This window comes from Lynx canadensis, chromosome E1, assembly GCF_007474595.2.
Source record: "Lynx canadensis isolate LIC74 chromosome E1, mLynCan4.pri.v2, whole genome shotgun sequence".
In the NCBI taxonomy this organism is placed as follows: Eukaryota; Metazoa; Chordata; class Mammalia; order Carnivora; family Felidae; genus Lynx; species Lynx canadensis.
Genome location: NC_044316.2, coordinates 38,684,729 through 38,706,866, shown reverse-complemented (window position 1 = coordinate 38,706,866; position 22,138 = coordinate 38,684,729). Strand labels below are relative to the sequence as shown.

Below are 22,138 nucleotides of genomic sequence, written 5' to 3'. Positions count from 1 at the left end.
CAGTTTGTGGGTTCGAGCCCCGCGTCAGGCTCTGTGCTGACAGCTTGGAGCCTGGAGCCTGCTTCGGATTCTGTGTCTCCCTCTCTCTCTGTTCCTCCCCCGCTCACACTCTCTCTCTCTCTCAAAAATAAATAAAGATTAAAAAAAAATTAAGAAAAAAAAATTCATATATCAAATTCATCCATTTAAAGTATACCTTCAATCATTTCAGTATACTCAACAGTTTTAAAACACTTTTTTGTCCCAAAAAGAAACACTTTACCCATTAATGGTCACTCTCTGTTTCCTCCCAATTTCCCCTCCCCCTATACAATCATTAATCTACTTTCTGTCTCTAGATTTACTTACTCTGGACATTTCATATGAATGGAATCATATAATATGTGGTCTATTGTGCCTGGCTTTTTTCACTTAGCATACTTTCAAGGGTGGTCCATGTAGTAACATGTATCAATACTTCATTCTTTTTTATTGTCAAATAGTATTTCATAGTATGGATATACATTTTATTTGTTCATTGGTTGATAGGTATCTGGCTTGTTTCCACTTTTTGGGTATTGTGAACACTGCTATGAACATTCATATATAAGTATTTATGTGGACTTCATGGGTTTGTTTGTTTTTAAGTAGGCTCCACGCTGGGTGTGGAGCCCAACCCAGGGGTTTGTACTCGCGACTCTGACATCAAGAACTGAGCTGAGGTCAGGAGTCAGGTGCTTAACTGACTGAGCCACCCAGGTGCCCCCGTGGACTTAATGTTTTGATTTCTTTTGGATAGATACGTAGGAGTGGAATCGTGTGGGGTGATAGGGTTTTTTATGTTTAACATTTTAAAGAACCCTCTGCACTGTTTTTCAGAGCAGCTGCACCATTTTACATTCCTTCCAGCAATGTAGAAGGGTTCCAGTTTCTCCACATCTTCACCAACACTGTTAATTCATTGTCACTCTTTTTCATTCTAGCCATGCTAGTGGATATGAAGTGGTTATCTCACTGTGGTTTTGGTTTGCATTTCCTTATTAGCTAATGATTGAGTTGAGTATCTTTTCATGTTGCTTGTTGGCCTTTTATATTTCTTTGGAAAAATACCTATTCAGACCCTTGGCCCATTTTTTAAAAATCTTTTTTCTTAATGTTTATTGAGAGAGAGAGAGAGAATATGAGCGGGGAAGGGGCAGAGAGAGAGGGAAGGGAGACCCAGAATCTGAAATAGGCTCCAGGCTCTGAGCTGTCAGCACAGAGCCCACCTAGGGGCTCAAACTCCCCGCAAGATCATGACCTGAGCCGAAGTCGGATACCCAACCGACTGAACCACCTAAGTGCCCCTTTATTTTTATTTAAAAAAAAATTTTTTTTAATGTTTATTTATTTTTGAGAGAGACAGAGCACGAGCAGGGGAGGGGCAGAGAGAGAAAGGGAGACACAGAATCTGAAGCAGGCTCCAGGCTTTGAGCTGTCAGCACAGAGTCCAACGCGGGGCTCGAACTCACGAACTGCAAGAACATGACCTGAGCCCGAAGTCAGTTGCTTAACTGACTGAACCACCCAGGCACCCACCCCCCCAAAATTTTTTTTAATGTTTATTTATTTTTGAGAGAGAGAGAGTGCGACAGAGTGTGGGGGTGGGGTGGGGGGCAGAGTGAGAGAGAGACACAGAATCTGAAGCAGGCTCAAGGCTCTGTGCTGTCAGCACAGAGCCCAATGTGGGGCTCAAACTCACGAACTGACATATCGTGACCTGAGCTAAAGTTCAACACTTAACTGACTGAGCCACCCAGGCAGCCCGCCCATTTTTTTAATTGAGTTGTCTTTTGTTGTCGTTGAGTTTATTGTAAGATTTCTTTATGTATTCTAGATGCCAGTCCTTTATCAGATACATAATTCTCAAATATTTTCTCCTATAGATTATTTTTTTTATTTTCTTGATGATGTCCTTTGAAGCACAAGTTTTGCTTTTTTTTTAACTTTTCAACCTCTAAGAACAGTTTATTCTAGTTTTTTTAATTTAATTTATTTTTTTAATTTACATACAAGTTAGTTGGCATAGAGTGCAACAATGATTTCAGGAGTAGATTCCTTAATGCCTCTTACCCATTTAGCCCATCCCCCCTCCCACAACCCCTCCAGTAACCCTCTGTTTGTTCTCCATATTTAAGAGTCTCTTATGTTTTGTCCCCCTCCCTGTTTTTATATTAGTTTTGCTTCCCTTCCCTTAAGTTCATCTGTTTTGTATCTTAAAGTCCTCATATGATATTTGTCTTTTTCCAACTGACTAATTTCACTTAGCATAATACCTTCTCATTCCATCCTCATAGTTGCAAATGGCAAGATTTCATTCTTTTTGATTGCCAAGTAAGACTCGGTGTGTGTGTGTGTGCGCGCGCGCGCGCGCGCGCGCGCGCGCACACACACACATACCACATCTTCTTTATCCATTCATCCAGCGATGGACATTTGGGCTCTTTCCATACTTTGCCTATTGCTGATAGGAAACACAAGTTTTTAATTGTGATGAAATCTAAGTTCTCTTCTTTTTTTCCTTTTGTTGCTTGTGTTTTTGGTATCATATCTAATCTTTTGCCAAGTCCAGGGTCATGAAGATTCACCCCTATGTTTTCTTCTAAGAGTTTTAGTTTTAGCTCTTACATTTAGGTCTCTCATGAATTGTGAATTAATTTTTGTATGTGGCATTAGGAAGGAGTCCAACTTCATTCTTTTGCATGTGGATATCCAGTTGTCCCAGCACCATATTGAAAAACCTTTTTTCCCTATTAAATTGTCTTCACCCTTGTCAAAAATCAGTTAGTCATAAATATTAAGGTTTATTTATGGATTCTCAACTCAATTCCATTGATTGATCTGTAAATCTAACCTTGACTATCTACTTTTTTTTACTTTGAGATAGCATGTGCGAGAGGGGGAGAGAGGCAGAGGGAGAGAGAGAATCTCAAGCAGGCTCCATGCTCAGTGTGGAGCCCGATATGGGGCTCAATCCCACAACCTGAGCATGACCTGAGCCAAAATGATTCAGATGCTCAACCAACTAAGCCACCCAGGCGCCCCAAATATCTACTTTTAATAGATAATGTGTGCTCAGTTCTGTGGGGAATGAAAAGATGAATAAAACAGATGAAAACATCTTAGTATTAAACTAAAGAAGTAATAAAAGCATGCCAAATTGTGCAAAATTATATTAACTTTAAACCTAGCTAGCAGTCAGCATATAAAACCAATGAATCAGTTGAATGTTTTGAGCATTCATGTTCCCATTACTCTCAAATAATGTGAGGGCACAAGAAGTGGGAGAGCATGGTGTTTACCTTCAAGAGGTTTATCAAGAAAGTTAAAGCAATATATACTAGCCATTGTAGGAACTGAGAGAAAGGCGAGATCAGTGTGGGTGCATGTACATTGTAGAGGCTTTGTGAGAGAGGTAAAACTTGGGTTACAGTCCTGAAGCGTGGATAAGATTTAGGTATTCTAGATTAGGAAAAGAAAAATGGGCATGTAATATGCATGGGACAATGAGAAGACCTCCTCAACGGGGGCCGAGGGGCACGCTTATATTGGGAAATAGTAAGAAAAACAGAACAGGGGCACCTGGGTGGCGCAGTCGGTTAAGCGTCCGACTTCAGCCAGGTCACGATCTCGCGGTCTGTGAGTTCGAGCCCCGCGTCAGGCTCTGGGCTGATGGCTCAGAGCCTGGAGCCTGTTTCCGATTCTGTGTCTCCCTCTCTCTCTGCCCCTCCCCCGTTCATGCTCTGTCTCTCTCTGTCCCAAAAATAAATAAACGTTGAAAAAAAAAAAAATTAAAAAAAAACAGAACAAAAAAACTTAAACTAGATGACAGAGAGATAGAAAACCAGGTTGTTGGAGGATGCTGGATAAGATTAGATTCAACTAGGAAATCTGACGTAGATAGGTATACTGACAAGAATATGAAGGATGGTATAAGATCAGTGAGGGTGCTGCCCTTCTCCTCTTTGGGCCAGGACTAGTGACTTTAAACCTCCTTACTTGGCCATTAAACACCCTCAAGGTTTCATCCTAGCCATTCTTTTCTGTTTGAATTGTCTCCCTTGCCTTGACTTCAACAATAACCTTCTGTTGATCTTGCATCTATTCTTGCCCCTTTCCAATCACTATCCTGCAACCTGAGAGAACTTTTTAAAATTCAAATCTGGTTATATTGGTTCCCTGTTTAAAACAAAATCCTTGGGGTTCCTGAATGGCTTAATCCGTAGAGCATGCAGCTCTTGATCTTGAGGTCATGGGTTCAAGCCCCACATTGGATGTACAGCTTACTTAAATAAGTAATAAATAAAAATTTAAAAATTTAAAGGCTTAAGACCAGCCTCTCTCCCTGCAACTTCTGTTTTCTAGCCATAATGGATTTCTTTCATTTTCCTAAATGTACTGTTTTCCCCACAGGTCCGTTGTACATGGTATTTTCTGCGCTGTAATATTTCATTACCTACTTGCCTTCAACTAGTTCATTCTAAACTTGAGGTCTCAGCTCAAGCATTTCTTGGAACAGTCTTCTTATTTAAATACATACACACATGCCTCATACCCTACATAGACACATTATATTTATTTATGGGATTAGATGACCAAGCTATATAAGCTCGATAGGAAGAGGGACTGTATCCGTTTCCATTCACCGTTGTATTCTCAATACTAGCACAGAGCTCAATAAATACTTGAAAGATGGATGGATGGTAGATGGAGAAAAGTGTGGCTAAGAATATATGAAAGTGGTTAATTCCTATCTCCCTTCTAGGTACCAAGACAAAGAAGCAAACTACGTTGCCATTTAAACCAGTCAAAAAAGGAAAGAAGAGAAACCCCTGGTCTGATTCAGAATCAGATATGAGCAGTAATGAAAGTGACTTTGATGTTCCCCCACGAGAGATGGAGCCACGGAGAGCAGCAAGTAAGCACAAGCGAACAACATGCTAGATATGTTGCAAGATCTGGGCCAGTGTATTTCAGGACACAAATCCCAGAAATTATTATATACTAGAGCGGTAATTACTAAGTTTTTAAAAAACTACAGCATCTTTTAGGATATTAAACTAAAGCTTAAATCTTCGTGAATTGTTATAGCAATCTGTGAATTACATATTTCTGTTCCCCTCTTTTATTCTTTGATGTATGTTTTTTATAGCAAAAACCAAATTTACAGTGGATTTGGATTCAGATGATGATTTCTCAGATTTTGATGAAAAAACTCAAGATGAGGATTTTGTCCCATCAGATGTTAGCCCAGTTAAGACCAAAACTTCCCCACCAGTGTAAGTATCTTCTCTAACATGAGTCTTATCATCTTGATTGTTGTCAATAGTCAATGACACATTCTTTGACACATGTAGAATTGGTTGTCAGGATGTTGATGGTTTCTTCTTTATTCTAGACCTACTAACAAAGAACTGAAGCCACAGAAGAGTGCCACATCAGGTATGTATTTAATTAAAAATAGTGAGATGTCTGCTTCACTGGGGCACTTGGGTCTAGTGGGTTCTAATCTGGACTATGTTATCCGAGTCCTGCCTTGGAAGATAAATGTGGGTTCTTGTTAGCATTGCGTTGATGTTGTTCATTAGGGTTAGTTTTGCACGGAAACAGGTTCTATACTTAATATACTGAAAGTCATCACATGCTTGCTGGGTGCTAGAGGTACAAAAAATATCTGCTGTTGAAGAATCCAGAAATTAGAACAAAGTTATAAGAGTATGTTTTAAATATTCTAGAAAAGTCACAGACTTGGTATTTAAATGGGAACTCAGAGAAGGAAATGGATTTTTGTGTGTTGCTTATATGTGCTATTTTCCTTTCCATTTGAAGTAATGGACCTTGATGCTGGTGGTGCCAAGGACAGTGTACCACCTTCTCTAGATTCTCCGGCCGCTGATTTCTCAGCTGAAACTGAAATCATAAACCCTGTTTCTAAAAAGAAGGTAGCGGTGAAGAAGACAGCAGCAAAAAGTGAGCCTCAGTCTTTCAAAAGGGTTAATGTTAGGATTAAGAAGCTGGCTACCACAAATGAATTCAATTTTTTATTCCCAAAAATTACTATTAATATTGAAATTAAACCTTTCCCAAGTGAAAGCAAATATTTAGATCTTTGTGATCAAAACTGGTGGTCAGAAGGTCTAAAATCAGCATATATCTCAAAATGCCAGGTGTTATCTATCTCATTATCTATGACAGGGATAAGGTTTATAAACAGTTGCAAAGGTTTAATGTAAAACATACACCTATAAAAAAATTAGATGCTGAGGCTCCTAGATGGCTCAGTTGGTTAAGTGTTCCACTCTTGATCTCAGCTCAGGTCTTGATCTCAGGGTCATGAGTTCAAGCCCTGCCTAGTAAAATAGGAGCCTACTTAAAAATACTTAAGAATAGTTTTGATTCTCTAATGTATTTTCAGCTCCATTAGATTTTTTCCTATGTTAAATGTAAGCATTCAACAGCTTGCTAAAGAAAGTCCACAGTAGAATAATCCATCTAGCGTGGACATGATGAATGCCTGTGTTGACTTGCAGGTCAGTCTTCCACCTCCACTGCAGGTGCCAAAAAAAGGGCTGCACCAAAAGGAACCAAAAAGGAGCCAGGCTTGAATTCTGATGTCTCTCAAAAGCCTGATCCTCCCAAAACCAAAAATCGCCGCAAAAGGAAGCCATCCACTTCTGATGATTCTGACTCTAATTTTGAGAAAATGATTTCTAAGACAGTCACAAGCAAGGTGAGTATTTATCCTAGTTCGTCTGTTTGCTATAGCTGTTTTAAAATGCATAATTAAGATTTGCTCTTAATCTGACACATTTTTAAGAAAATAAATTGAAATCTCCTAATCCATTTAGCTTTTACTTACTGTATCACAGCTACATTTAAAAATATGCCACTTAGTCAATGAGAGACTAGCCTTAGATCTATTTCTTACTACTTATTAGAAGGTGGGAAACTTCTTGAATTATAGTCTGTTGATAGTTTTTCCAGTGAAATTTCTGTCAGACTAACATTGTGCAAATTACATGGACTTCCTCTTGTAGAAATCCAAGGGGGAGAGTGAGGATTTCCATCTGGACTTAGACTCAGCTGTGGCTCCTCGGGCCAAATCTGGACGGGCAAAGAAACCTATAAAGTACCTCGAAGAATCAGATGAAGATGATCTGTTCTAAAATGTGATTATTTTAAATGGTCTTATTGAGCCCAAGACTGATTTTAGAGTTACCTGAATCCCTTAATTTCCTCCCTTCTGAATTTCATTTGGGGAAGGTAGTTTTAATGCCGAATCATCAAAGTGAAGTGTGTAAAGCCCAAGTATCCCTTCCCTTTTTATAATACTGTCTAAATAGTGACCACCTCATGGGCATTGTTTTCTTCTCTGCTTTGTCTATGTTTTGACTGTCTTTTCTTTTGTCTTTAGAATCTGATTTTAAATTCTTCTGGACTCTAGAGATAGTTGTGTGGTCACTTCAGCATAATACAGTTTACTGACCATTCATTAAGCTAAAATTGTTATAAAAGTGTCTATTCTGCCTCCTTTCAATTTCCTACTTTCCATAAATATGAGATAGAGCATGATTAATTCTGTTTTACCTTAAAATTTAGGTAATTTTCCATCAGATAGACCTTTATAGTTCTAATACAAATACTCCCCACTCAGCCTTTTATGTGCTGAATTTCTGCTCAAGCAATAAGAAAATTACTCATATTCTTTATATCCTTTTGAATATTAGCAGAGGCTGAAGAAAACACCTTGGCTGTGTCTGTATAACCTCAACACAGTCAATAGGATGAAGAAAATTAGACCATAAGTTATGTGACTATCTCAGCTCTTGACTTGTCCCCTTGGGCTGTCTCCAAGTCCAAATCTCCCAAAGAACAAATATCTAGGGAGCACTGGATTGCAGAAAAGTGGAGGACAGCATTCAAAGATCTTCTATGAGTGCCATACTCAGGAGCAGTTATATCCACTTTGGGAAATCTCTATAATTTTCAACTTACAAACTTTTTAAGGCCTTTCTGCATTTTTACATGTTGTGTGACTTGAGTGGTGTTATCAATGTTTTTGTAAATATTTACTATGTTTTTCTATTTCACTTAATTTCAACAATTTTGTACTTTAATAAAATGTTCTAAACATTGCAACCCGTTGATTGATTGCCCCTTTTGGTGGGGGGGGCCTTGCAATATACCCTTTACTTTACTCTAAAATATATCCCTCTTCACTTCCTTTTGAGAACTATTCTGATCATGTGCTGATGTACCGACCTAACAGCCCCTGGCCGTGTGGTAACAGGTCTAAGAGATAGGCATCATGACCTAACCAAAGCCAATCAGGTTTTTTCCTGGGATTTTATACATGGGTACAAAGTTCTTCCATCTCCTTCATACTCAGAAGGCCTTGGCCCTACATCAGTAAGTAGTTTCAAATATGCATGTCTTTTTTTTAATTCCTTTACAACTATTTTGATAATCGGGACAACTATTTGATGATCTCAATAAGGGCAACTGGCTAACCATTTAGAAAAAAGAGAAATGTTAGATAAATCCAATTCCTTACTCACATCTTATACCAAAGTTAAGTTCAAACAGACAATATTTATTTAAATGTCAAAAGCAAAACCATTTAGAAATGTACCAGAAGAAAAGTAATCTTGAGTTACAGAGGGATATCCAAAACATATCTCCAAGGGTAGTGTTGACAAAGATCTGGAAAAATGATCCCTTTCATCAGAATCTGGGCAAAGAGGTCAAACTCTGTCTCAAAAACTCTCACTTTAAGAAATTTAGTTCAAAGGGCACCTGGTGGTTCAGTTGGTTAAGTGTCCAACTCTTGAATTCAGCTCAGGTTGTGATCTCACGGTTGTGGGTTCAATCCCCACATCAGGCTCTGCACTGACAGCATTGAATCTGCTTGGGATTCTCATCTCCCTCTCCCTCTGCCCTTCTGCTCAAGCGCACTCTCAAAAATAAACATTAAAAAAGTTAGTTCAAGAGAAGAATTGAAACATGCAAAACCATGTAAACACAGAAATACAGGAAATCTCAATATCCTAGTTACATAATGTTACAAATGCTACCATTAGGGGAGAGTGGGGCAAAGTACACAAGGGATTTCTGTTTCTCAAAACTACATATAAATCTACAATTACCTCAAGAAAAGCCACATGCAAAGATGTTTTTTAAAAAAGATGCTTATTGGGGCACCTGAGAGGCTCAGTCGGTTAAGCGGCTGACTTCAGCTCAGGTCGTTATCTTGCGTTCGTGAGTTTGAGCCCTGCATCAGGCTCTGTGCTGACAGCTTTGGAGCCTGGAGTTGCTTCGGATTCTGTGTCTCCTATCTCTCTTTGCCGCTCCCCTGCTCACACTCTGTCTCTCTCTTTCAGAAATAATAAACATTAAAAAAAAAAAAAAAGAATCTATAGATTCTATTTTTTTTAAAAAGATGCTTATTAAAGTTTATGTAATAAAATTAAAAGTAACCTAAACGTCCAACGAACAGGAGACTTCAGATAAAACAATTGGTTTAAACAAATTATGGTACAATGAGGAATACCAGGTACTCACTAACAATGATATATTTGGGGGGGAAAGAAAAATATTGATTGACATGAAAAGACACCCAAGACCTTACTGAGTGAAGAAAGCAAGCAGATTACAAATCAGAGGTGAAGTCCCTGTCTGGTAAGTATGCATTTGTTTATAAAATAAATCAAAGAAAGCATATAAAGCCTCTTTAGAAAGAAAAAGTCAGAAACCTTTACCTTTTAAAAGTGGAAGTTTGTTCCCAGCAAAGCACTTGCTAACTAAAAGACTCAGTAAATACATCTCTTGACTATTCATTCTAGACATTCGAGAAGATAAAAATTCTAGTGCTAATAAACTTGGTCGTACACATTTAAACCCTTTATAGAATGTAATTATTTCTCCTACACAGGAAACATTGCTTAATAAATACATATTACATCAATTAGAATTACAAAAGAATACTTGGAAAATAAGGGATTCAAAACTTGCATTAGTTGATATATAATACAATAAGCTTACTAAGGCTTTTTGTTCTTTTATTATATTTTTTTAGAGACAGAAAGAAAAATCCCACTCAACCGAGCCACCCAGGTGCCCTATCCTTTTTGTTTTTTTTAAATACATTGCATCCCACTGTTTTGCTGAAGGGGAATTTTTTAAGTGATTCCTAGCCATTTTTCCTAAAACCCAAAGACAAAATTTTTGCATGCATTTTTTACTTCTAGAGTGAGGGATATCTGTTCTGACCTATCCAGCACCTCTTTCCTCAGTAATTCCACTTTTGGAAGATTATTCTGGAGTCCGAAAAACAAAAAGTTTGTGTCCAAAAGCATTCATCGTGGCATTATTTACACTGGTGAAAAATGGAACAGAATAGGTGTACTGCAATGGAAGAATTGGTTAAACTGGTACACCCTTATGTATTACCAAGTCATTAAAAGTCATATTTTCCCAAAACATTTAATAGCACAGGAAAGTCATTGTGTTGGGTAGAGGGGGAAAAAAGATACAAAAACTATCCTGTATAATGCATGAAAACTCATTAAGTTATATTATAAAATGGTGCATTTCGCTGCGTGTAAACAAAATAGGAAAAGCTATCTTTTAGATAGTATGAGGCTCAAATATAAACCAGAGCTTCTCAAACTTGCACTTACAAATCCACTAGAGATCTTGTTAAACTGCAGATTCTGATTCAGTAGGCCTGGAGTGAGGTCTGAAGTTGTGTTACTAGTAATTTCCCCAAGTGATGTCAGTGCTGCTGTTTGGAGAGCCTACTTGGAAAAGCAAAGGTGTAGAGTACATATCAGTGCTCCTCCGTGTGTGTGTGTGCTCCCTGGACCAGCAGGATTAGCATGACCTGAGAGCTTGCTAGAAATTCAAATTATCAGGCCCACTCCAGAACCCGGTGATTTAAAAGCGCCTGTTTTAAAAAGCGCTCCGTTAATTCTGATGCAAACTGAAGTTTGAGACCAAATGCTATGTGCACTGAAAGGCCAACTGCAAGTTGCAGCAAACCGTCATCTGCTTTTCTTTGGATAATGAGATCTGGGTGATCTCATTTTCTTCTTTGCATCTTCCTATAGTTTACAAAAATAGTCAGTGTTACATGGTTTTATTCGAAATGAAAATAACTATAATTTTTTTCAGGTTTTTAAAGTAATAAATGGGTTCCAGTTCTAAAATGATGCTGAACTTGTACCACGCCAGGAATCGATCTCAGGTGTTTCTTACCGATGGGCCGCCCGCACCATTGCAAATCTGAGGAAGATGTCCGCAAGCTGTGTTGAAAAACTGTGTGGCGGTTAATTGTAGGTGTCAACTTGACTGGGTTAAGGATGCCCAGATAGCCTGTAAAATATTACTGAGTGTGAGGGGCGCCTGGGTGGCACAGTCGGTTAAGCGTCCGACTTCAGCCAGGTCACGATCTCGCGGTCCGGGAGTTCGAGCCCCGCGTCGGGCTCTGGGCTGATGGCTCAGAGCCTGGAGCCTGTTTCCGATTCTGTGTCTCCCTCTCTCTCTGCCCCTCCCCCGTTCATGCTCTGTCTCTCTCTATCCCAAAAATAAATAAATGTTGAAAAAAAAATTTTTTTTAAATATTACTGAGTGTGTCTCTTAGGGTGTCTCCAGAACAAATTAGCATTTGAATCAGTAGACTGGGTAAAGATCACCATTACCAATGCGGATGGGCACCATCCAATCCGCTGAGAACCTAAATAGAACTGTTCAGCGGGTGGGGGCAGACCTGGGGGAACTAGTTTCTCTGAATCCCCACCTCCGCGGAGAAAGCCATTAAGTGGTGCAGATTTGCGACAATGAGGGTTAAATTCCCCTTTACTGGATGTAAGGCCACCTACCGGGGAGAAAAGACTACATTTCCCAGCCTTCCTTGCGGAAGGTCATCCTGGCCAATGATAAGTGAGCAGTCGGTCACATGGCAGCTTCCGGGACTTTCTGAGAGAGCCGTTTTTGCACAAATTTGTCCCGCCTTCGTCCCTTCCTCCATCTGCTGCCTGGAATGCGGCGGAGGAGGAATGGTGGAGGACGAGGACCACACCCAGGGAGGAGTTTGGAAGGAGCCTGCACCCCCAAGGACTTTGAGGCACAGAGCTGCCCCTCCTCCCTGAACAGCCCATCGCCCTCCTCCTTTTGTGTGAGAGGGAAACCAGCTTCTCTTGTTTAAGCCACGGTTTAGTAGCTGTGCTGTTACAGCCGAACCTAATCTTAAATAATTATAGAGCCAAGGGAGGAGGGAAGGCCTGAAGGGGAAGCAGGTCCCCGTGAGTGATAAAACCGCAGAGCCTGAGGGGTCTATTGGGAACCACAGGCTGAGCGCGGGGAGAAGAGAGAGGAGCGGGGACAACCTGTGAACCGAAGGTCCCCTGTCCGGAGGATTTGCAGGCCTGGAAAGAGTTTGAAGGGTCAGACACTGTGCAGCGGAGGGGGGAGGAGTGACGGGGAATGCTCCAGAGTAATCAGAAGCCAACACAACCACGCATCTGACTCCCTCACCTTTCCCACCCAGGCCGAGGGGGGAGGTGAGGGAGGAATTTTACCGTTAACACATTTGGGGGTTTTCATTTCTACCCAGGACTAGACATTCTGATTACCGATCTCAGACCAAATCGGCCACTTAAGTGATCACTAGCTTTAGAGGAGACCAGAGTTAGCAAATGAGGCAGAGTGAGCTCACCGTCTTGGGGCAGAGATGGTCTGCCCCATCCGCAACCCTCCCACCCCAACCTTCACCCACCCAGCCTCTACCACGTGCCAGGAACTGTTCTAGGTGCTGACACGGGACAGTGAGCAGGGCACCTTGTGGAGCATACATGCTAATGGAGGAGATGGGTGCTACACGGGATACAATTTTTAAATAACCAAGTATGTTATGTAGTGATCAGTGCAAAGGAAATAAAGCTGAGAAAGGGGATAGGAAGTAGGGGGTTAAATTCCCGTTAGGAAGGTTAGGGAAGGCCTCACTGAAAGGCAACATTTCTGTAAAGACTAAAAATGTTAGAGGGGTTGGGATGCCTGGGTGGCTCAGTTGGTCGGGCGCCTCTTGATTTCAGCTCGGGTCATGATCTCACAGTTCGTGAATTCAAGCCCTGAGTCAGTGGGAGCCTGCTTGGGATTCTCTCGTTCCCTCTCTGTCTCTCTCTCTCTCTCTCTGTCCCTTATGCTCAGTCTCTCAAAATATATAAATGAACTTTAAAAAAAAATGTTAGAGGGGCACGGGGAGAGAAAATACAGCCATGTGTTGATGATGTCACTTACTGGGTACAACCATGTAGTGCCTGCATATGTGTGTCTATGTGTGACAGAATGGGAATTGGCTCCCCAGCCCCCACAGGATAGAGTGAAGTGTCTGGGACAGAGATTGAATATGAAACTGGGCAGGATGGGCCTCTCAGCCCAGCTCCAGACCTTAAGTATGGCCAAGAATGGGGCCATGTGTCACCAGCCCTGGGCAGCATCAGTGACACCTCCTCTCAGTCTGGACAGCGCTATCTGGGAAGGAGGACGGGCCCCGGAGATTGTACAGTCCCCTGTGTCTGGCCTGTGGCATCAGGGATTGTGGACAGCATGTGACCATGCTCCTGCCTCACCCTAGCCCACTACCTCTGCCATTTTCCATTCCCCAAAAGCAGACAGATCTGATGGGGTTTTTCCAGGCTGGGCCAGTGTCCTCACCCAGCAGGGGCTGTGAGGACAGGGCAGGGACCATTCCTGGACAGTCAGGAGAGATGAGGTGTGTCCCTGAGCCCCCATGGCTGGGGCTGGGGGTCGGGGGTCGGGGAGCAGCTTTGCCAGGAGCAGGCAGAGGTGAGGGTTGGGAAAGTCAGCCATACCCCCACCCCACATCCTGTTTTTGGAGTGTGGGGCCCCAGCATGTGCTTTCCTTTGGACTTTGTCCAAGGCAGTGTCTCCCCACCCAGGTCCACTCCCAAGGGAACCCGGCATGACAGTGCGGAGGGTTCCCCACCACATCCATCATTAACCGAGGGTTTTTCCAGGCTGGGCAGGACCCCTGAGACAGTGTAGGTGAAGGGCACATTTCCCACCCCTCCCTGAAATCAGGCCAGGGGGTCCCTGTCAACACATGGAAAACTATACAGGCCCCCATGGCTGACGGGGAAAGGAAATGTCATGGAGGGGGAGGTTCTTGGCCTCCCCACTCAGAGAGGGGCAGGCGTGTCTGGGCCCACCAGACCCAACCAGAGCCCTGGGGATGGTCAGGCCCCGGAACACCACCTGGGAAGCCCAGCCAAGCTAGAGTGAGAACAGTTCCGTGAGGGGCTTAAGCACATGGGCTCCCAACCCATCAAGCCAGGCATGAGACGGGAACTGGCTATTTACTTGCTGTGTGGGCAAGTGGCTTAGACCCTCCCAGTCTCAGCTTCCCTCCTGCCAGGGTCATCAAGAGGATGCAATGAGCTGATTTGTGTGATCGGCTCGGCGCGAGGCCTGGTCCAGAGCGGGTGTACAGGGGAAGGGGAATGGTGTGCGGGTGGGGCAGATTCCTAGAAAGGCCTAGAGGGGACAAACAAGATGTCTCAACCTGAGGGTGTCCCCTCCTCAGCCACTCAGATCACCACGCATCATCCTAACTCTTCCCCTAAGGGATAGCTTCTCCTGCCACCTAGAGTTGTAGAATGTGATTCAGAGCCTTACGAGGGCAGAGAAGTCCTTCTATTCATTTTTCACATTATAAAATAACATGCTTATTAGAATAAATCTGGAAATTATAGAAAAGCAGGAAGAAAGCAAAAGCTTTTATTTAACCACCAGTGCCGAACACTCTTGATGCCTTAATGGTTTCCATGTGGGATTCTTTCCTGGCCACAGGTTGTCTTTGTTCTCCATAATATGGTTGGGACCTTAGCATTAAGACAAGGAAACTTGGGGGTCAGACAGTGCAGCCTCCTCAGCTGACAAGCCAGGAGACTGGGCCCAGAAGAGCTCAGTGACTTGTCTAAGGCCAGTAGTGGCAGAGGTGGAACCAGATCTGAGATCTGCTGCCCCCAACGCTAGCACCAAACCCTCCTCCAGCCCTGAAGACTGCCTTCGAAGGTGACAGTCAGTTGCTAGTGGATCTAGGCCTTCCAGTTTGGGGGAGTCTGTTCCATGGGCTTCCGTAGAGTCCCCCTCCCTCAAAAGGGGTGTGGCTCTGGTTAACCCCCACCCCCATTTCCAGAAGGAGACACAGCAGGTGGGATGGGGGGAGGGTGGGTAAGGGATAGAAAGGGAGGGCTGCAAAGCCCAGCAAGGGGCATGGCCTTGTGTCTGTTCCCAAGGGTGGAGCCAACTGACAGGGCCACCCTGTCCCTTTAAGAGAAGGGGGAGAGCAAGCCCCTCTCGGCTATTCTGTCCTGTCATCTATCCTGGCCAAACCCAAAAGGGAAAATGAAAGAGGGCCCGGGAGAGTAACAGGTCCCAGCCATCTCCCAGGATCCGTCCCTCAGCTCTAACACCTCAGCTCCAGCCACAGGGTGAGTGGGGTCAGGCTGGGGTCCGGTGGCACGGGGAGCCTGTGGGGCCTGCGTGAGTGTGTTGGGGAGGTTCTCCGGAGATGTGGGAGGCTGGAAGCAGAGGGACACCATGGAGGAGATCGGAGATGGCTGGGCCGCTCAGGAGTGGGATGGCAGGGGACCCCTAGAACAAGGGATAATGACAGAGTTATGGAACTCCCCATTCTGAGAGGAGTTCACTGCAGTAAGAAGGGCAGGAGAAATGGTGGGCAGAGAAGGAAGGAGGTGAGGTCCCTCTGGGTCTGCTGGCTCCCACCTCTCCCAGGTTAAGTTGGGTCTGGACTCCCCGGTTGGAGGTACCACGGTTGCCCATGGAAAGCATCCTTGGGCACGTAAGGGCACCGCTGGGCTTCTGGTTCTACAATGCAGTCGGTCTGGCCCTGCCGATGTCAAGTTGATTCCCTATGGATATAGACTCTGGAGGAGCATGGGGTCCAACCAAGCAGGCCCGTGGGGGTCTGGCTAGAGCACCAGGGTGGGGCTCCTCCCCAGCACCTTCTCCCCAAGGAGAAAGGCACCCACAGTTGAGAATCTCCTAACCCCTCCTGCCCCGCCCCCTTGCTGACTCCCTCGTTCCCACAAAATCCCAGCTAAACCCAAGCCTAACTGAGCCCCTGCCTCACCCCAAGTTAGAGGAGGGCTAGCTAACCTCACCCCATGGGCTGGGGGGCTGGGGGGGGGCGCTGATCGGTAGCCTCTGACACCGGTCCCCCCCAACCCCCGCGTCCCCAGCGCCATGGGGGAGTGGGCGTTCCTGGGCTCGCTGCTGGACGCCGTGCAGCTGCAGTCGCCGCTCGTGGGCCGCCTGTGGCTGGTGGTCATGCTGATCTTCCGCATCCTGGTGCTGGCCACGGTGGGCGGCGCCGTGTTCGAGGACGAGCAGGAGGAGTTCGTGTGCAACACGCTGCAGCCCGGCTGCCGCCAGACCTGCTACGACCGCGCCTTCCCGGTCTCCCACTACCGCTTCTGGCTCTTCCACATCCTGCTGCTCTCGGCGCCCCCCGTGCTCTTCGTCATCTACTCGGTGCACCGCGCCGGCAAGCAGGCGGGCGGCGCGGACGATGGGCCCGGGCCGCCCCCGCGCCGCCGCCGCTGCTACCTGCTGAGCGTGGCGCTGCGCCTGCTGGCCGAGCTGGCCTTCCTGGCGGGCCAGGCGCTGCTCTACGGCTTCCGCGTGGCCCCGCACTTCGCGTGCGCCGGCCCGCCGTGCCCGCACACCGTGGACTGCTTCGTGAGCCGGCCCACCGAGAAGACCGTCTTCGTGCTCTTCTACTTCGCCGTGGGGCTGCTCTCGGCGCTGCTCAGCGTGGCCGAGCTGGGCCACCTGCTCTGGAAGGGCCGCCCGCGCGCCGGGCGCCGTCGCCAGGCGGCAGAGCGCGACGGCCGCCGCCACCGCGCGCGCCCCGCCTACCCGCACCCGGCGCCGGCCAGCGACAGCGAGGGCGGCAGCGGCCACAGCAAGGCGTCCCTGGCCACGGTCCGCCAGGACCTGGCCATCTAGAGGCGGGCCGCGGGTGCTTCCCGGAGAACTGTCCCCGGGACCCTGCCCTGCAGCGTCCCCAGCACTTCCCGAGTGCGCTGCGTTGAGTGGGGGCCCCATAGATTGAACTGTGGCAGGTCCTTGTTGCCCTGATCCGGGTGGCAGGGGGGAGGCCTGGGGCTGAGAGAACGTGCTCAGGAGGAGGGCACCGCAGAGCCGGAAGGGGAGGTGCAGGTGGTGCCCAGAAAAAGTACTTGTGATACCAGCCTCCCGAGGGCCTCTCCTTGTTGGGGCTGAGGCCTGGCCTCTGTGTGGGCTCCCTGTGTGTGGCCACACACCGCACATATGTGTGGTATGAGCTGCGTGTGCGCATGCACATGTAAAACCTGTGTGAGCTCTTTGCGTGCGTGCACGTGAGCCGTGTGTGTACGTGTGTGTGTACATCCTATGTGGGCTCTCTGTGTGTGCGTGTGTATTCCCTGTAGGTCTGCGTCTGTGCAGGCATCTGTATGCCCTGTGTGAGCCGCGTGTGCGTGTGTGTATGAGAGACAGAGAGAGATCTCTGATATGTACCGGGTGGGTGGTCAGGACCCAGTGCCAGCAGCAGCCACACTGACTCCCTCCCTACCTGCAGGGGCGTTGCAGGAAGGTCTCCCCTCTTGACCGAGCCCACAGAGAGAGGAGGCAAGCGCCCTTCACGCTGGGCAGGCCTCAGTGCGGTAGGGCTTGTGGATACCACCCACACTCAACCTTGTGGCCTGGGCAGTGGCCAAGCCCTCCCTTTGGTGGAGGTAGAGTAGGGGTTGGCGGTAGGGTCAGAGGGCAGGACTCTTTTCTGGATTCACCCCCTCACCCTGCTGCTGTTCCCCCCCAGTCCATAAACTCGGCTAAGTCCCTGCCGACCTCAAAAGAAAGCTGCCCTGAAACGTGCCCTGGCCCTGCATTTCCCTGTAGCCACCACCCTCTTCTCTCCTCTGAGAGTATAAAGAGCCACCTACATGGCCACCTCTGGTCCTGCTCCTGTCTCTTCTCTGTCCCCATCTGTCTTCCTCCCTCTCCACCCCAGTGGGGCTGCTCTCCGTAAGATCACCCAGGCCCTAAGTGACATCCAGGGGCCACCATGTGACTGCACCCTGGACTTTGTTCAACCCCCCTGAGCAGGCTGCCGCGACCCGCTCTGCCTGATTTTCTCCTGCGTCCTTGGCCCTTCCCTCTTTGTCCTCCTTTCCTTGCGCTCTTCTTCCTGGAAACCCCTACCTGCACTGCACACAGCAGCCAGAGGGGTCTTTCTAAATAGTCCTCCTACTTAGGCCCCCAGGGGCTCCCTGTCATCAGGGTAAGTCAAGCACCTGAATGAGCCTTCTGAAGTCTTGCCCTCTCCTGGCCCTGCTTCACCCCTGCTGCACGGGCTTCCTAACCATACTGACTTTTCTCTTCCTACAAACACAGTGACCAATTTCCTTCCAGATGTTTGAACGTGCTGTTTCTTTGCCTGGAGCAGCCTCTTTCTGCAGCACCCCCCTCCCCACCCTAGCTAATACCTACCTGCCTTTCAGTCTCATTTGGAAATAAATAGATCCTTTTCCTAATGGCCCCCTCCCCCAAGTCAGAGCTAGATCACCACGGCACCCTTGCTTCTCCAGACAGAGCATTTCTGCTGAATGGCATTACTTGCTCCTCCACCAATGGACCCAGAGTCGTGCTTAGTAAAATATGTTGATAAGGAACCCAAGGCGTCCCAGAGGCCCAAGCACTTATCCTTGCTCACGGTGTGCAATAGTGTCTCTCTGATGTTGATCAGTCAGGTGTGCAAAGCCTGGATCTCCAACAAACTCAAATGTGGATACACAGCTGTTCTCCGGATGTATTCGTTCAAGAAATATTTGTTGAGCACATACTATATGCCAGACTACGTTCGAGATCAGCACCGTTCAATAGAAATAGGACGTGAGCCACATGTGTAATTTCAGATATTCCATTAGCCACATTAAAAAGTAAAAGGAAACACATGAAATTAATTTTAATAATATATTTTCTTTAACCCAGCATATCCAAAATACTATTTCAACACATCATCAATATGAAAAAAGCATTAAGGAGATATTTTATATTCTTTTTTTTTTTTTTTTTTTACTAAGTCTTTGAAATCTGGTGTATATTTTATGCTTGGAGCACATCTGGATTTGGACCAGCCACATTTCTGGACTCAGTCACCACGTACGGCTAGTGACTGCTGTACTGAACAGAGCAGATCCAGATGTTGGGCTCCAGTGGGCAACAAAACCTGCCCTCGTGAAGCTTACAAAGCAGGCAATAAATATAGCACATACCGCCAGATACCGCTCAGAGTAAGGGCAGACAGTGACTATCCCTGAGGAGTGACACTGGAACAGAATGTAGCAAAGAGCTAGCCATGAAGCTGGCTCTGGGAAGGGCATTCCTGGTGGAGGGGCTGGCAAGTGCAAAGGCCCTGAGGCAGGAATATGCTGGGGTGTTTGAGGCCAGCAAGGAGGCCATTGTGGCTGGAGTGGAATGAGGGATGGGAGTGTGGTCACCAACACCTCAAATGCAACCCAACTGCCTTAGTTCCCTTCTCAGTGCTGGTATCTCCATCCACCCAGGCCACCTGCACCCACTACTGCTGAAGGCTGTCTTCTGCCCACCTCCCATGTCCTGTCAACCACCTAGTCCCATTTTACCACTGAAGCATTTCCTCCCTCTACCACTCTCATCCCTCCAGGCGCTGACCAGGGTCAGCCTTGTCACCAGTGGCCGGAATTGCTCCCACAGCTTCTCTGCTCCCTGCAATTCCAGTCCAAACGGCTCACTCGCTGGCTTGAGATCCTTCACTCCCATTGCCTTCTCGGTCAAGTCCAGCTCCTGAACCGGCCCTAGCCTGAGCCCATCCCAGCCTCTCCAACTCATTTCTTCCAACATTCCAACCAAAATGGTTAAAGCACAGAGCTGGTGACAGTTTCTGGTCACATGAAGCTATTTATCACCTCTGTGTCCCAGCTGGCTAACTCCTTCCCTTACACCTAATTTAGCTGGGAGCTGGGACACCTCTTCCAGGAAGCCTTCTGAAATTTGTCCTAGGCCTGGTTAAATGCCCTGAGCTCCCATAGACCCAAGACTTAGTCACAGCTTTTCCCAGCTTGTACCCCAGTCAGCATCCTTCAGTCAGTCTCCCTGACGGTGCAAAGCACATGTCAGCAAGGATCAGACCCCACAGCAGGGGTTCTCACCTAGGGGCAGTTTCTCCCCCCAGGGGACATTTGGCAATGTCTGCAGACATATTAGTTTGTCACAGCTGGGGGGAAGGTGCAATTAGCATCTAGGGGCAGAAGCCAGGGATGCTACTAAAACCCTACAATGCACAGGACAGCCCCTCACGACAAAAGAATCCGTGGGCCCAAAATGTCACTTGTGCCATAGCTGAACTGTGAGTCCCTGAGGACAACCTCAAGCCCCAGCATCAAAGATACAACTCCAAGAGGGCATTTTATAAATGTGGGGCCACTGCTACAGTTGTCAAAATGAAGGCAATCCTGTTGGCATTTGGCAGGGGCTAGAAATGCCAAGATGCCCTCCTACAACACACACCACACCTGGGGGCACCTGGCTGCCTCAGTTAGAGCATGTGACTCTTGATTTGGGTTTTTTTTTTTTTTAATGTTCATTTATTTTTGAGAGAGAGCTTGCTCGTGTGCACAAGTGGGGGAAGGGTAGAGAGAGAGGGAGAGAGAGCATGGGGGAGGTGCAGAGAGATCTGTGCTGACAGCAGAGAACCCGAGGCAAGGCTTGAACTCACGAACTGTGAGATGATGACCTGTGCCAAAGTCGGACGCTCAACCAACGAAGCCACCCAGGCACCCCTGATTTCAAGATTGTGACTTGGAGGTTGTGACTTAGAGCCCCAAGTTGGGTGTAGAGATTACTTTTTAAAAAAAGGGAGGGGCGCCTGGGTGGCTCAGTCGGTTAAGCGGCTGACTTCGGCTCAGGTCATGATCTCGCGGTCCGTGAGTTCGAGCCCCGCGTCGGGCTCTGTGCTGACAGCTCAGAGCCTGGAGCCTGTTTCGGATTCTGTGTCTCCCTCTTTCTCTGACCCTCCCCCGTTCATGCTCTGTCTCTCTCTGTCTCAAAAATAAATAAACTTTAAAAAAATATTTAAAAAATAAAAAAATAAAAATAAAAAAAGGGAGAGAGAAAAGAAATTTCACACATGACTTTAGAATGACCCACTGGATGGTCACATAGTGAAAAGCCTCTCCATAACTACCTGAGCCCAAAACCTGATTCTGTTTCACAAGTAAAACTTTAGGGCTGTGGTTGGGGATTGTGTGTGTGTGTGTGTGTGTGTGTGTGTGTGGTTTTATTATACACTGGCAGCTTTTATTTCAACATTACTCATACTCTTTAAGTTTCCTGGGCTTCTTAGGGCGCCTGGGTGGCTCAGTTAAGCATCTGACTTTGGCTCAGGTCATGATCTCACGGTTCGTGAGTTCAAGCTCTGCTTCCGGCTCTGCATTGGCACCGTGGAGCCTGCTTGGGATTCTGTCTTCCACGTTCTTTGCCCTTCCCCCGCTTGCTATCTCTGTCTCAAAATAAATAAAAACTTTACAGAAGAAAAAAAAGTAGAAGGAATCGAAGGACAATGTTCTATCTGCTATGCAGTTGTGTCCAAGTATTAACGTACTGAGATTCATAGTTCTTCCCCTTCATTTCTCCTTTACAATACAGCGTGATAGCATAGTGATTTTTATAAATCACGTGGATAGGTATGTTATGTTAAACTTCTGTCAGATTCATGAAGAAAATGTTAGAAAATATTTGCTGGAGGAAGAGAACCTTGGCCTCCACGTGCACGGTGACTGCCCAGATGGCCAGATAAGTAGGGGGCTGCCGCCACCTGGTGGCTGAAGCAGAAATGGCAGGCAGACTCCCACGGAAGGAACTCTTTCTGCCCAGGAATCTCTTCCTGTCCAGGCGCCCTAACCCACCCCAGACACAGCTTCCACTGCCACCTCCCTGGAACCCTCAGACCTCAGTGCTCGATGCTTCTTTGGGGGCAAGATTCCAGGAAAGACCT

General features: G+C 46.4%; 2 protein-coding genes across 2 annotated transcripts in view; both read left to right on the top strand.

Annotated features, from left to right (window-relative positions):
* Positions 1 to 7,973, top strand: part of TOP2A (DNA topoisomerase II alpha) — a 28,638-nt gene extending 20,665 nt beyond the window's left edge. Inside the window, exons 30-35 of the mRNA XM_030295603.2 lie at positions 4,784 to 4,936; positions 5,171 to 5,297; positions 5,417 to 5,460; positions 5,848 to 5,988; positions 6,549 to 6,748; positions 7,056 to 7,973. Coding sequence (XP_030151463.1) covers positions 4,784 to 4,936; positions 5,171 to 5,297; positions 5,417 to 5,460; positions 5,848 to 5,988; positions 6,549 to 6,748; positions 7,056 to 7,184 — 794 coding nt within the window. The 3' untranslated portion in view covers positions 7,185 to 7,973. The remainder of the gene's footprint in view (positions 1 to 4,783; positions 4,937 to 5,170; positions 5,298 to 5,416; positions 5,461 to 5,847; positions 5,989 to 6,548; positions 6,749 to 7,055) is intronic.
* Positions 7,974 to 16,302: 8,329 nt separating this feature from the next.
* On the top strand, positions 16,303 to 17,135 carry GJD3 (gap junction protein delta 3). Its single transcript, XM_030296875.1, has one exon. It carries the CDS (start codon positions 16,306 to 16,308, stop codon positions 17,068 to 17,070), a length of 765 nt encoding a protein of 254 aa, XP_030152735.1. The 5' UTR covers positions 16,303 to 16,305; the 3' UTR covers positions 17,071 to 17,135.
* Positions 17,136 to 22,138: the final 5,003 nt, after the last annotated feature.

What these genes read in the sequence shown, in the direction of transcription:
- GJD3 (XM_030296875.1), top strand. Translation starts at nt 16,306, where the DNA reads ATGGGGGAGTGGGCGTTCCTGGGCTCGCTGCTGGACGCCGTGCAGCTG.